General features: G+C 45.2%; 1 protein-coding gene across 5 annotated transcripts in view; it reads left to right on the forward strand.

Moving 5' to 3' along the window:
• NINL (ninein-like) overlaps window positions 1-15,962 on the forward strand; it is a 151,178-nt gene that overhangs the window by 91,123 nt on the left and 44,093 nt on the right. For 4 of the 5 annotated variants that reach the window (XM_012728406.1, XM_012728405.1, XM_012728402.1 and 1 more), the window contains exons 4-9: window positions 4,233-4,405; window positions 5,893-5,959; window positions 8,893-9,083; window positions 9,843-9,995; window positions 12,529-12,699; window positions 14,580-14,716. In XM_012728406.1, the coding sequence (XP_012583860.1) occupies window positions 4,233-4,405; window positions 5,893-5,959; window positions 8,893-9,083; window positions 9,843-9,995; window positions 12,529-12,699; window positions 14,580-14,716 (892 nt within the window). The remainder of the gene's footprint in view (window positions 1-4,232; window positions 4,406-5,892; window positions 5,960-8,892; window positions 9,084-9,842; window positions 9,996-12,528; window positions 12,700-14,579; window positions 14,717-15,962) is intronic. The other variant, XM_012728404.1, reaches the window with a different exon arrangement.

Genomic DNA, 15,962 nt, shown 5'->3' on the forward strand with positions numbered 1-15,962 from the left:
CCCCAGAGTCCTAGAAGGGTATGGGAAGGAAAAAAGGGAAGGGAAAAGTGACAACCACTGGGGTGGCAGCCAGGACAGGACATCGATTTAGAAACAAACAACCAGAACACCCCAGTTGGAGAGAAAGTCAGGAGATCCAAAATGTAAGGCCAGGCCAGGAAACTTAGAGCTGTTTCATTTTAGGTGTGTCCCAAGGCCAAGCACCACCTAGTTTTTTCCTCCACACACCAAATGGATGGTCCATAGGCCCTAACCTTGGGATCATCAAATGAAGAGACTTGATCCAGCTTACTGGAGGAATTGAGAACTCATCCAACAAATCGACAGATTTTGTTTTGTCAGTTTTAAGTATAAATAAAACAGTAAAAAATTTGATAAGTTCGAATATATGCAAAGATCTGTGAAACTATCGCCACAGTCAACATAAAATAGCCATCAACAGTGAGTCTCATTGTGCATTTTGTGTACGTGTGTGTGTGCATGCATGTGTGTGCTAAGAACACGTGCATGAGATCAACTCTGTTAATAAATTATAAGTGCAAAATACACAAAAATATGTAAAAATAAACTCTTATAAAATTTTAAAAAATAAATTGTAAGTGCAAAATACAATACTGAAAACTCTAGGCACTGCATTTTATTTTATTTTACTTTTTTTTTATTAAGCTTTTTAATTTTCTTACAATATTGTTCATTTTTGTGTAACATTTGCTTTTTCATTTTGTGTAACATCAGGTGTAGTCCCCATAAATCTCCCACCACCACCACAGCACCTGTGTACTGTTACCATAGTCCATTGTGCTCTTCCCTTCCCTGTTTTAATCCCTCTCCCTCACCATTCCCCCATTGTTTACCTTAGATCTATAGTTTACCTGCAAGTTTACCTTTTTTTTAACCTTTGCTCGATAATTTCCCTACATTCTTCTGTAAGTGAAACCATCTGGTATTTTTTTTTCCTCTGACTTATTTCACTGAGCATAATCCCTTCCAGCTCCATCCATGTTGATGTGAATAGCTTAAGTTTATCTTCTTTGACTCCTGAATACTATTATATTGTGTATATATACCACATCTTCTCGATCCTTTTCTCCATTTTTGCACTTATAGGTTGTTTCCATATCTTAGATATTATAAATAATACTGCAGTAAACATAGGTGTGCATTAATGTCTTTGTGTCCTTTGGGTAGATTCTTAAGAATGAAATCACTGGGATCCATTTTAGTAATTTGAGGAACCTCCAACAGCTTTCTGTAGTGGTTGGACCAGTCTGCATTCCCACCAGCAGTGTAGAAGAGTTTCTTTTTCTTCACATTCTCTCCAGCATTTGTTAGTGCCAGTTTTTTAATATGGGCCATTCACACAGATATGAGGTGGTATCTCATTGTGATTTTGATTTGCCTTTCCCTGATTGTAAGTGATGTTGAGCATTTTTTCATATGCCTGTTGGCCATTTACATTTCCAAAGACATCTCTTTGGAGAAGTATCTTTTTAGTTCTTCTGCCCATTTTTTACTGGGTTGTTTGCTTTGATTTTGTTGAGGTATGTGAGCTCTTTGTAGATCTTTGCTATCAGTCCTGTATCAATTGTATGGTGCAAAACTATTTTTCCCATTTATGAGGATGTCTCTTCATTTTGGTTATTGTCTTTTGCTGTACAGAAGCTTTTTCATTTGATGTAGCCCCTGTTGTTTGTTTACCTTTTCCTTCATTTTCTTTGCTACTGGGGATGAGTCCTCAAAGATGTTTCTGAGATGTATGTCATGGAGTATTGTGCCTATGTTTTCTTCTGCATATTTTATGGTTTAAGGTCTTATTTGAAGTCTTTAACCCATTTTGAGTTGGTTTTTTGTATGGTGTGAGGTAGTTCCATCCTTTTGCATACAGCAGTCTAGTTTTCCCAGCACCATTTATTGAGGAGACTTTCCTTGTTCCAGTGTTCTTTGCTCCTTGTCATAGGTTAGTTGACCATATACACATGGCTTTACTTCTGGGTTTTCAATTTGAGCCCACTGGTCTGTGTGTCTGTTTTTGTTCCAGTACCATACTGTTTTATTATGGCTTTGTAGTACATTTTGAATTCTGGGAGTATAACATCTCCATTCTACCCCTTTTTAGTCAGGAGTGTTTTGGCCATTTGAAGTTTTTTGTGACTCCATGTGAATTTCAGTAATACTTCTATTTTTTTTGAAGAATGTCATTGAGATTTTTACTAGAATTGCACTTTATTATGTAGTTTGAGTAGGATGGCCGTTTTGGTAATGTTAATTCTCATACTCCAAAAGCAGGGAATGTTTTTCTTTGAGTCTCTTCTTCTACATCTTTTAAAAAAATATATTTATTTATTTATGCATAGAAAAACTGTAGTGTCCCTCCCTGGTGGCACAACGGGTTGGTGCAGATGCAGCACTAGCCGCAGCTGCGTCAGTGTGAGTTTGATCCCGTGCCCCTTCATCATAAATGAATGTTGTTGTATTTATCAAATGCTTTCTTAGCTTCTATTGATATAATGTTTTTTTGTTGTTGTTATTGTTGATGTGGTGGATTACATTAGTTGTATTTTGGATGTCGAAGCATCCGTGTGTCCCTAGAACAAATCCTACTTATTCATGATATATTAGCCTTTTGGTGCATTGTTGGATTCGGTTAGCAAGGATTTTATTGATTTTTTTGCATCTGTGTTCATTATGGGATTGGTCTGTAGTTTCTTTATGCTATCTTTGTTTGGTTTTGCTACTAGTGTAATGTTGGCTTCAAAAAATAAAAAATGTCTTTAGTAGTAGTTCTTCTCTCACTCTCTTTCTTTCTTTCTTTTTTTTTTTTTTTTTTTTGAGAGTTTTTGTAGACTAGGCACCTGTTCGTCTTTGAATATTTGGTGAAACTCATTTTTTAAACTGTCTGGTGGTGGACTTTTTGATTATTCTTTCAGTTTTGCTACTTGTAGTTGGTTTGTTTAGGATTTTTACTTTTTCTTTATTCAGCTTTGTATGTTTGTATAGTTCTAAGAATTTATCCATCTCTTCTACATTGTTGAATTTGTATGCATATAAATGTTCATAGCAATCTCTGATTATCTTGATGTTTGCTGTTTATTGTAATTTCTCCCCCTTTTATTTATGATCTTATTTATTTGAATTTTCTCCCCTTTTATCTTTGTGAGCTGACTAGAGGCCTGTCTATTTTGTTTTGTTTTGTTTTTCAAAAATCAGCTTTTGGCTTCACTGATTTTTTGGACTGTCTTTGACTCTATTTCATTTGTTTCTGCTTGAATTTTTATTACTTTCTTTCTTCTACTGGAAGATTAGATTGGGTTCTTTCTTGCTTTTGATATGGCCCTGTATTGCTATATACTTTGCTGTAGTTACTGCCTTTGCTGTGTCCCATACATTCTGGAAAGTTATATCCTCATTGTCATTTGTATGACAATGTATTTTTAGATTTCTTCTTTGATTTCCTCATTAACCCAGAAGTTATTCAATAGCATGTTCTTCATATTCTCTGTGATGGAGGGACTGTTTGCTTTCTTTTTGTAGTTGATTTCTAGTTTGATGCCTTTATAGTCAGAGAAGATATTTGGTATGGTTTTAGTCTTCACTTATTTGTTGATGTTTGTCTTTTCTCTAGTACATGGTCTGTCCTGGAAAATGATTCATGTGTGCTTGAGAAAATTCAGGGGTTTTTTGGGGGGTGGGTAGGTGTTTAGTGTCCTATAGATGTCTGTTAAACCCATATGGTCGAAATTGTTGATAGGGCTATTGTGTCCTTATTTATTTTTTTGTCTCTTTGATCTGTCTCTTGGTGAGAGTGGGGTTTAAGCATAGAAGTGTACTGTCTATCACCACCTTCCAACTGTCACATCAAAATTCCTATGACCCCCAAGTGGACCTTCTTCTAAAACTCCTTCCAGCTCCTGACTTACCAAAGCCAGATAGCTTTTACACTGGGGACATCACTTCTACTTAAAAATGTTATCTTTGTCCACCCTCTTCCCCCAGCCCATTTCAATAACATAGACAGAATAGAATATCCCTTTGCCAGTCTGACTTCTCATCTCCTCCATGAATTTTTGACCACCCCTGTGAACCATCCCCTATATTCTTCCAGATGCTTCATGTACACATGAGGCTGTGTGTTCCCAAGAGCACTTCTCCCATCTGAACAAGGACATGTGGCAGCATGTGCGGCCCCAAGGCTGCTCTAACGGGCCCCCATCAGACTCCTACTTTCTTTCTAGATTCTTCTCATGCTGTTCCACCAAAGTATGTGTGTGGCTCTAAGTGGTATGGCCGCAGGAGCCAGCCTGAGGCCAGTGACCCTGGGACTGGAGCCAAGTGCTTCCCAGAACAGCCATCCAGGGTTCCCCTGAAGAACCAGCTCCGACGCTCTGCATCCCTGGAAAGTGTGGAGGTAGGTAGAAACCCCCAGGCCCACCCAGGTGCCCATCCCGGGGAAATTTAGCACTGCTCATAGGAGATGAACCTTGACTACAGTGGGATGATGTCATTTCTGGGTATCTCAAGTCACCAGGACACAGGTACACTTAGGCAAATAACATTTCATTCTAAAGTGCATTATTGAATGCAGGGCAATTCTGGCCCTAGACAAGCCATTTGCTTCTCTTTCTCCCTGCTTTCCCTAGCACTAAAAGAAAGCAGTCAGCTAAGAATAGAGAAAGGGAGGTGATTTCAGAGCAGTGCAGGTTAGGTGTTTAGATGCTCTAAGTCCATAGTCCACCAGCTTTCACACTCAGGGTAGACCAAGATGGCATACCTGTACCTTGTGTATGTGGCATGTGTCCTCTGGGCCAGACTCCTGAACTCTTAGATGACCCCCACCAGGAGAGGGGCTGCAGAGCAGTGTGACCTTCATGTCTCCAGGAAGCAGATCCACTGCTTTCAAGCTAATATTGACTCTAGACCATTTTCAAGAATCCTGGAAGATCCCTGGCCCACTTTGACAGATGTGGATATGTGGTGTTTTATCTGTAATAAGATAGGCTGTGGGGTTCCAGAAATTTGTTTATATTTTCCACATTTATTAGGGCCAGCAGTAGGACAAACATAAATTCCTTTAGAATTTAGAATGCCTTTGTGATATAATGCCTGTTACCAGATTCCCACTCTAGGTGGGAAGATGCCAAGATGTTGGTGGTTGCCTCAGGTTGCCCCTCCAAGTCCCCAAACATACTATTCATACTATTCAACTCTAGGAGGACTGAGTTTTGGTCAGTCTGATCCTCATTCTAAAATCAGGCGTGGGACATACAGCAGCTGTCAGAAATAGACTAACTTTATGGTCACCTTACTTAGTTACAGAAACACAGTTTTGTTTTGTTTTTTTTTTTTACCTGAGTTGGGTGTTTTTTTGGTAGTCTGAGAGGTGCTGTCATTAGAGCTGCAGGACAGACACACTCCTCTGACTGCTGAATAGATACAGGTGATAAGATTCAGGCTGCAGAGCCCTAAGTACATTTAAGTTCCTGTGGTGGCATTCCATGATGGGTATTCACTGCTCAGGGCCTCCCTTCTCCAGAGCTGGTATGAAATAGCACGATCAGGTGCTGGATTGGGGAGCATTTTCCTGTCCTGTTACCTACAAGAGCTTGAGTGTGTCTTCACTGTGAATTGTTAATGAGTTCTAGTTTATGTTGAGGATCTCCGTGTGTATAGAACAAATTATGCTGTGTTGGGCTTCAGCATTTGCAGGGTAAGAGGAATGGTCTGTGCTATGGCCTCAGGGTGTGGCCTGCTCTGGTTTTTACTTGCCAGGATGTTGGTGATTTCCTCAGGTTGCCCTTCCAAGTCCCCAAACATACTATTCTTTTTGCTCTGGTGCTCCCTTCACTGTAGCATCCTCTGGGGAATTCACACCCTTATCTTTATGTTTTTCCACAGAGCCTTAAGTCGGATGAAGAAGCTGAAAATGCTAAACGGCCTCAGAATGAGTTATTTGAAGCACAAGGTAAAGCCCTGGTCTCATATTTAGTGCTGTTTTTTTTGGTTCTTTGAGAGCTCCAGAAGCTTGGTTGTTGGTCAGTGAGCCAAACACAAGTACAGTTCTCTGGGGAGGGAGCTGTGTGGTGGTGTCCTTGATGGCTCCTTCTCCTGGGATGGTCATCTCTGTGGTCACTCAGCACACCCGGAGGTATAGTTTCAAACAGAGGTCACTAAGAGGGCATTGTGATTCTGCCATGTTTCACAGTCAGAGAATCAGCACACCCTTGGCTGGCAGGCATGGCCCTGGGATGTAAGGCCTGTCGCTGCCAAGCTAGCCCTGTACCCCTTCCTGATATCCTGGGCTGAGATGCAGCCTCTCCCCTGCTTTGGGTGAATAGCCTCAGGAACTTCCAACGCCCCAAACAGAGTAAGATGAGGGTCTTTGGAGTCTCACTGTAGCAGATGGAAGGCAAGTGAACTTCTACAAGTCTTGCGGGTTGTGTGTGAGTCTGAGGAGGCCTTGCCGACACCTCCCATGTGAGCATGTCACAGAGCTGGAAGCAGGCACCTGGCCTGGAGAGAGGGAGGCCAGAGCAACCTTGAATTTCTGCTGAGTAAACTCTAGTTTGCGGCCTTCAAGTACTCAGGCCATTTGTTCAGCTTTTACTTCAGTAAGTGTTGGGGGACTGACTTCCACTTGTATACTGGACAAAGCATATAGGTACCTCTCTGTGTCAGGTAGAAAAGCCATGCCAGCACAGCTTGCTTTACTTAAACTGGAGGTCTCAGTCTCAGGTGACAGGAAGAAGGGCTGCCCAGAGAAGCAGGTTCATGCTCTCTGACTGGAGAACAGGCTGTTCTTGGCCTTGAAAAGAAGCTTTTCCATCTGGCTACTACTGACAGTAGTGCAGGATACTCCAAATCTCAAAGGATTTATTTGACCCTTTCTTCCAGCCCTGAAAAATAAACACTAGTATTTGAGTTGCTTCCTCATTTTTACTTAGAGACTTGAGAAATCTTAAGCTTGAAAAGTTCTTAGAAGAGACCTTTTCCAGCCTGGTCCTTTCCTTGCTTTTACTCATCCTGACTCACCATGTCAGTTGTCATTCATGAGCATGTAGGCCTGGCTTTCCTTGGGGAACATGGAGTATCAGAGTAGTTAACACCCATGTGGCTCCTCTACCCAAGATACAGATCATACCAGAACTCAGGAGGATCAAAGTTGTAAGAGGTAGAGGTAACTCTCCTGTGTTGGGTAGGAAGTTTGGGCTGGCAGTGGAGGGACACTCTGGTCTAAAGCATAGCTCTCCATGGACACCCCAACATCTGTCCTCTTCCACATGCTCTTCAATGCCAAGGCTGCAGACACATTAGGATGCCAAGAAGAGTTGTGAAACTGCACCATCTCTCACCTGAACCTGCATACAAGGCTGCATCTTGAAGGCACCCTGATGTGTGATGGTGTGAAGCACACAGCCCAAGCTGTGAGATGCTCTTGCCAAAAAAAAAAAAAAAAAAATTGGGTGAAAAAATGAGTCTGATAATAAACTAGCCTTTGATGCTAACTCCAGGTTTCAAGGGAATACTAGGAAAGAGGGACAACTTAAATGACACCACAAAAACATTACAGGTGGACCCAGGATGGGGTCCACATTCTCCATATCTATGGATCCAATTTCTTAAACAAGGCAACCTGGGGAATGAGGCAGGAGAGCTCTTGTAAGCAGTAATCCCAGGTGCACTAAGGGGTTATTTGGAAACAGATTAAAATGCATCAATTGTGAGAAGTCTTTTGTAAGACAATTAGAAAATCAATGTTGAGTGTTACTTTGATAGTGTTGCAGATTCCAAAGGGTTTTTGTCTGCAATTGGAATTTCTACCAATTAATCCCCACAAATTTTGGAAAAGCCAATAATGGGTTTCAAGTGAGGAATATTTATTGTGGATCACATAATAGGAGAGGGGTGACCTGCCGCTGCCATGAACCACACTATCAACCCAAGAGAGGTAGGAGGCCTACTTTTATGGAAATGGCCACCAGGGTGGGTAGCAGGAAGAGCTTCACCACGTGTTTCACACTGGGTACACTGGGCATGCAAAGATGGGTTACGGACTTCTTCATACACTACCTTCTCCCATTAGCACCTTTAATAACCACTCAGGGGTGTGTGTTTTAGTAGGTTAATGAATCATTTTGACGTCAGATTTTCTGCCCCCTGTCTCAGGGCTGCCATCAGGTTTTAGCTGGTTCTGGAACCACTGCCCTAAAGCAGGAAGCTTCTGCAGAGTTGAGGGTCTGTTTCTCATTGGGCATCAGCTGCCCAGGGCTTTGTGGAACTTCTCTTTTGCTGGGGGCTCAGTAACAGAAAGGTTAAGCAATAGGTGTAGTCCCAAGGGGTCCTGAGACAGTAGTGGCCTTGTGGTTATGTCCATATATTTTAGAAATGCTTACTAGGTATAATGGGCTGAAATACATGAGGTCTGGAATTTGCCTTCAAATACTTTAACAATGACAAAGACAGGGGATAGATGAAGCCACATCGCAAAGTTCTGATCACCCCGAGTCTGGTGACAAAAGTGCTGGCTTCACTGTTCTCTACTCTTGACTTTGGGTAAGTTTGGAATGTTTCTAAAAATTAATGTTTCATAAGTTTTTATTGTGATGCAAATAATACAGCTTTCTTATGGGCTTGCAAGAGTCTGGCTTTAGGAGTCTCCCTTCGCAAAGATCTTCTCCCACATGGAGTAGATACCCCAATGTTTTATTATGAAAACTTATAAACACAAATGAAATTAAAGAACTATATCGTGAACTCCATGTACCACCACCTAGCTGCTGCCTTTTATGCTTTGTTGCTCAAGTGTGTACATTCACTTTATCTGATTTAAGAGTAAATTACCAGCATTGCTATGCTTCTTCCTGGACCCCAGGGTTTACCTGTCAATTCCCCCTGTAGGACAGCTGCCAACCTGGGGTTCTGAGGTATTTGCAAGCTTCAGGAAGTCCTGCAGCCCGCCTTGTGACACCCCCGAGAGCCAGGTCCGGGGCATCTGGGAAGAGCTGGGTGTCGGCAGTAGCGGCCACCTCACTGAGCAGGAGCTGGCCTTGGTCTGCCAGAGCATCGGACTCCAGGGACTTCAGAAAGAGGTAAGAGAAGGAAGATGGGCCCCTTGTGCTGGTTCTGTGCTATATATTTGGCCTGGAAATGTCCCTTCTGCCTTAGACACTGACTCAGTAGCCCCACTTTATGATCTAAAGTTCTTTGCTGTCCCCCACTGCCTCTGCTGGAGTCTGCATTTTTGAAAGCCCGTATCTGACCTCCCATGGCTCTCTCCTAGGCAATGCTAAGCACCTTCACTCCTCATCTTTCCTCCACCTGGAATGCCATTTCCCCTTCCTGCCTGGCCCATTTCTACCATCCAGCAAAAATGTGCCCCAGAGCCTGTTATGCTCCACACAGATGTAGTCACCCCTCCTCCTTTTCATCAGGGAGGACAGATGGGAGGTAAGCAGGGGCAGGCCTTCCTTGGTGCTCTGGCTAGCATGGAGTCTTGCTCCATGTACACATCATCCCACCACCATCCAGCAAGTGTCTGACTTGATGGATACTGAATGAATATTTGAGGACATTTGGGTGATGCCTACTCATATCAGACCAGACACTCACCAGAATATGTGGATTTCACAATCTAGAAATAGGGATGGCCTTGGGAAAATTGCAGCAAGTTTGGCCCAGACATTTATTTTGGACAAGGACAAGCACACGGCCCTGTTTGGGGGCGTTTGCGGAGGGAGGGAGGAGGACACAGAGGATGGCGGTGGGCTGGTGGGAACCATGGCAGTGGTTGCTGGCTGCAACTGCTGGCAGGTGAGACCTCTGAGCGAGGTATGGTGGCCTTTGTTTAGGAACTGGAAGACCTGTTTAACAAACTGGATCAAGATGGAGATGGCAGAGTGAGTCTTGAGGAATTCCAGCTGGGCCTGTTCAATCATGGGCCTACTTCACTTCCAGAATTTTCTACTCCTGTTAAAACAAGCAGACCCTGGTCTCATTACCAGGTAAAGTAGGACAAATGGAATTTTGAACCACTGTAGTAACAGCTGTCATTTCCCAACTTCAACATTATTCACAGACCTGACCCCTCTGTAGTGCCCCACAGTGTCCTACAGGGAGTTGACCAGGCATGCATGCATATATGTGGGGGTCCTGAGACTTAGACTGTAGGACCTCAGAGACCTTGGGGCTGATTCTTCCTGCTGTGTGTCACTGGGTGAGTTAGTAACCTTCTGTGAGCCTCAGGCTCAGAAACTATAAAATGGTCACGGGGTTTATGAAGCTTCTAAGCACAGTGTAGACCTGGCACTCCCCTGGTCAGTCTCATTGCGGGATAGGCTGTGTTTTATTCAGAATGTTCCCCCTCCTTCTCCCATGCTGGTGCATAGAGAGGTGTCACTGAAGGCCTCACACCTTCCTGAGCACTTAGTACTCTCCCTGTTATTCATGTCTTGTACAAATAACAGTTGGTAGAGAATAGGTATAAGCTGTTAATTAAATTGTGGTTTTTGTCAGTGACTGCTGGCGTAACATTTGTCCCAGGACAGCAAAACCTTCTCTCCAGTCACAGGTGCATTGCTCTGAGAAACCTTGCCAGTGCTTCTTGCTGGTGTGGCTGACCCGCTAGTTTGTGGTCAGTGGTGCAGGGCTGTTAATGTGTTCTCTGTCAGGCTGTGTACATCTGAACATCAAGTTTCTAAATCTGAAGAACAAGAAAACACTGATCAAAAAAGATAAACTCAACATTTGCACAACGTGGATAGAGCTGGAAAGGATTGTCAGAAGGAAACAATAAATATTGGGTAGTTTCACTAGTATGTAGAATATAAAGAAACTGAACACATGGTTAGGAAAAATACAGAATTTTCAAGCAGATCATAGATCTGAGCCACACAGCAGGGGAAGAGGCCAAAATGGGAGAGATGAGCACAAGGGACTGTGATCATGCACCAAAGGGGCTGTGGTGTGGGAAAACTATGGGGAGTACACCTGAAGGGAGAAGTCAAATATTGTCCAAGAGTGAACAACAGTGTCCAAAAATAAATAAATAAATTCTAAAAAATGAAAAGTAAATAAAGCCTGAGAGCAATCAAAGGAAAAGCAAGGAGCCTGGTGGGGGTATAGACCACATAAGGTCGGAGGCCCAGTGGGTCACATTCACAGCCAGAGAGGCCGGATGCCAGTTCTGCGGTGGAGATGCCCATTCTTGTGCCCTGATGCAGAAGCACAGCTAGAGTGGAGCCTGAACCAGGTCAGGTGGAACCTGCCTCCCCTCATACCCTGGGGCCCTCTCAGAGTGGGCGTGTGCACCCCTCTGGTATCCTAAGGAGTGGAGCCAACTTCCTGAGCTACAGGAATGCAGGGTGCAAGGTGACTTGCCCTGCGTCATGGCGTCTGCTGGCATGGCGTAGAGATTTGCCTTAGCTCAAACTCAGAGTCTTCAGAAAGGGAGAAGTTGGGAAGGTGACGGGGTCAGGGAGCCCCACCAAGGGTGACCAAGGTCACACTCATGCACTGCCAGCTTCCCTTCTGCCTACAGGGTACAACGCCTATTCAGTGGGGCTGGGAAGCACCCCAAATGTCGTAGGGAGCTGTTCACCGAGAGGGAGGGAGGGATAAGCTGAGAATGGATGAAGGACAGTCACTAGCTTGGGAGCTGGCATCCACAGGAGATGCAGATGGTGTAAAATGCAGGGAGCACTGCCAAGGAAGGGAGTGCTGAGGGCACTGGTGGCCTGGCAGGGGAGAGTCTGAGCAATGTCTGGAGCTGGGAACAACTATAGAAGCTTCAGGGAGAACTGTTTCTAGCAATGGGGTGGCCTTCTAGCAAGGAGATGCTGGAGCATGAAGGAAGGGATGAGAGAAGGTACTAGAGGACAGTAGGTCGGCAGCCTAGAGTCTGAAGGAAGGGCTTCTAATCCTTGTTCCTGTGACTATGACAGCAAGTGCTTGTGAACAGTCCCGCTCAAGACAGAGACCTTGACAAGGAAACTTGACAAGGAAAATAATCTTGCTCTCTGGATTCATCTAGCACCTGGACCTTGTATGTCAGCTTTCTGGCTGAGAGGATTTTTATGCCTTCACCTTAAAACTCTCCAAGACTGTCACATATGAGCTGTGTATTTCTAAGTCCTGAAGAGATGTGTGATTTTCCTTTGTCTTTAACACACCTTGGGTCTCCCACAGGCCAGATTTCTTGGCCACCGGCACACTCCTCAGATGCTGCCTTTGTGAGGCCAGATCCTCATTGAAGCCTCATATGAATGGAACAGAAGCAGGTGCCTGGGGTCCCTGGAGTGCTCTGTCTGGGTGTCAGTGGGGTGTTCAAATCCCTACCCCGTCACCTGCAAAGCCCTGTGACTTTGGGCAGATAGTGTTAGGAAATGAACTTGGAGTTCATTTGGAGTCTTATCAGGACTCAGTGAGACAGCTGAGGGCCAGGAACAGCCTGGGGAGGTCAGAAAATGTGTAAAAAGACCAGCAGGTGTGGTTCTGGAGGTGCTTCGCTCACATCGCATCTTCCCCATCCACGCACAGGTTCTGGAAGAGGGGAGCTGCCCCACGGCCACCACGTCGTCCCTCGTGTCTCTCTGCTCCGGCCTGCGCCTCTTCTGCAGCCTTGATGATGGCTCCGGCTTTGCCTTTCCTGAGCAGCTTATTGCCCTGTGGGCCCAGGAGGGCATCCAGAATGGCACGGAAGTCTTGCAGGTTTGGGAACATCCAGCATGTGGGCAGGCAGGTGATTGGGGAGCTGTCTGCCCACAGATGAGGCTGGACAAAGCCCCATAGACACACAGTGCTCTGCACAGTGAAGGCCAGTTGGAATCACTCTCTTAGTTTTTGCTGTTATAGTATTAAATTTTTAACTTAGAAAGGTAAATAAAAAAGAAAATAACATGTTTCTCCTCAATGAATTACCACCACAATGTTGCCTTGAGGCACAACAGATCTGTCTCTTTGCGTGGAGCTGCCCTCGTGGGGTGCTTGAAGCCCATGGTCTGTACTGAGGGTCTGAAAGCATGGGAGTCTTCGGAGAGGCTGACCTTCAGGGGCTGAGCATCTGCTTGTAGGATCGCAGCTAGATTCTCTGGGTGATGGGAGGTGTTTGCTTCGCACACAAAGGCCTCTCCCAGGACAGGTTGAGGATGCTCAAAGCATGGCAGCTGGTTTCCCAAAGCAGAGCTGAGCACAAACAAGGGTCCCCAGGAGGGGCCCCATTGTCTCCATGCTCTGGACTACAAGTCACATAATGTTCCTCCTCTCTTAGAGGAGGAGGGCAGTACACAGTGTGAATCTGGGTCATCTTAAGCTATCTGACATGCTAGGCATGTCAGGTGCTTTTCTTCTTGATCTGGAAGCTGCTGTGATCTGTGTCTGTCATTCTGCACCATTTGGTGACAGTGGGTGCTACTGTTGCTGGAATGCTTGCCTTAAATAATAACATCTGGAGCTTCCTCATTGGTCTGCATCTAGGGAAGTGGGAGCAGTGGACACTCAAGTTTCTATTTTATAAGTTAAAAAATGAAAACACATTCATTGCTACATGTGAGCTGGGAATGTCTTAGCTCCTTCCCAGATGTGGTGCTTGCTTCTGGACTTGCATGCAATACAAAGAAAGAAGCAGGAATGAAGAATGTGCAACACTCAAAAAGTGACGAGTAAATGTGACCAAGTGTTATTATATATTATTATATTACTATATAACTTCATATATATAACATAACTTGTGCTATTCCTATTTTTCGAAGTGCTGAGAGGAAAGAATATTTTCTTCTCTGGAATGCTTTGGCTGTGGCACCTCTTTTTAGCAGATCATTTTTCCAACAACAAAACCACCCACCCGTGTGTGTATTTCATATTGTTAAGATGCTTTTGGTGTGAAATGGCAAACACCCAACTCAAAATTACTTAAGCAGGAGGGAGAGGTTAGGGATTCAGCCAAGTGAGTATCTGGGAGCAGAAGATACCAGGTATCAGGGTCGTGGTGTTCCAAGGATGAGTTAGGCCTCTTGCACCGCCTCTGTCTGTTTCTGGTGGTATTGCCTCGGCTCAGGTCCCAGTCAGGAGACCCACATAGAATGCCAGGTGACTGCAGGGAAAGGCCCCTCCCCAACTTCTAGTACTCTCTATGAAGAGGCAAGCCCTCTTCTGTGTCAGTCACTTTGTCCAAGGAAGAGCTTTCCAGCCTAGGTCACATCCACACCTGAGGCAGGAACAGGGATAGGGAGACCCCAGTATTGTCAGGTATGAGGGTGGTTAAAGGAGAAAATTCATTGTTGACAGGAACAGGAAAACTGGGTGCTGACAGCTTGGGGCAACTCCAACTCAGTGTTGATAGGGACTGCGGGTCCTCAACATCAACAAGAATGGGCACCCCAGCACTGAGAGAGTAGGAGCAGGAGGCACCAGCTTATTTGGGTGATTGGGTAAGGGAGGGGCCCGCCCAAGAGGCAGACCGTGCAAGCAGACATGGCAGTGTTGTTACCTACAGGACAGCATGGCTCTGGGTCAGGACTGTCCTTAGGAGTATCAGGAAATTCTGGGAAGTCACTCATTCTGCCTTGCCCCGTGGGGCTTACTACTTTCAGAGCCTCGACTTTAGTGTGGATGAGAAGGTGAACCTCTTAGAGCTGACCTGGGCCCTTGAGAATGAGCTCATGATGGTGACTGGTTCCACTCAGCAGGCAGCCTTGGCCTGCTACCGCCAGGAGCTGAGCTTCCGTCAGTAAGTGCCCATATGTTCTGGGTTGCTCTGGGGTGTGGTTGGAGGGAAACCCGAGGAGATGGGACACCTATCCTTAACCACCCCAAATCTCCAGCTCTGTGCCCCCTTTCCTGCCCATTGGCCCTTGGCCAGTGCTGATGAGAGCACAGGGAGAGGTGGGCTGGGAAAGCAGGGTGAGGCCCCTGTGCTTCAGGTTCATATGTGTGGTTTGAACCCACAAGCCAGGAGATTGATGAGTTTTTTTGTCCACAAAACTCCAGGACCACCAACTTGTCCTCACACCTACTGATGGGCAACTTAGAAGTTTATTCTCCTTCAGCCCCTTTTAGCAAGGTTCCAAAGAAAGGGATTTGAATGGGAAACTCAACCTACTGAAGCTCATGGGCAGAGGCGGGAACCCTCCAGTCCAGTCACGCACCCCTTAACTTGACCCAAACGGCAGGAGAAAGGCAGACATATTCCTCAGAGCTCACCGAGTACAGAGAAACAGCTGGGCCAAAAGTACATTCCATTTAAACTGGGTTTGGCTTTGATTTAACTATTTCAGCCATTCATCTGCTCAGCAGATTGCCATAGAAGTTGGGGTTTTTGTGTTTTCTTTTTATTGATATTATAAAACTGCTGAAAAGATTGGCAGGAACACAGTCTCAGTCTTGAGGACTTGGCATCGATTAGGTTGAGCTACTGACCTTGGTCAGCTCTGCAAATGGACCCAGAGCAAGATGGCTTAGGAGCAGGTGGGGAGAGACGTGCTACTCCAAGGGGGAGAAACAGCCCCATAATGGTGATTTGCACAGAACCTAAGAAGGCCAAGTGGAGCCAGGGCAATAAAAACACACACAAACACACACGCACACACAGGCCAACACGCACCACACACACAGGCCAACACACACCCCATTCATCGCCTTCTGCTCTGGTTGATCACATGCAATTCACCAGGCTCTGCACAGGCAGGACAACAGGTGATCGGCCTTCTCCCCTCCATAACACCCATTTCCAGATTGGGTGCTGGGGATTCCTGGCCTCTGAGGTCCACCAGAGATAAGAGGGTACACTGAGAGATTCCCACCTGTCATGGGGCCATCTAGAGGTGCACCACACTCTGGACTCAGTCACCTCGAAACTTTCCTTGGCAAGGTTCAGCTCCCTCTAGTGTACATCTGTGAAGTGGGCATAGAAATGTAGGCACCAGCACAGGAGATGGTTGCTGGTGGCAGCGAGTCTGCAAGTTTGTTAGTAGCTT

The sequence above is a fragment of the Condylura cristata genome, unplaced genomic scaffold, assembly GCF_000260355.1.
Source record: "Condylura cristata isolate star-nosed mole 26May11 unplaced genomic scaffold, ConCri1.0 scaffold00022, whole genome shotgun sequence".
Classification (NCBI taxonomy): Eukaryota; Metazoa; Chordata; class Mammalia; order Eulipotyphla; family Talpidae; genus Condylura; species Condylura cristata.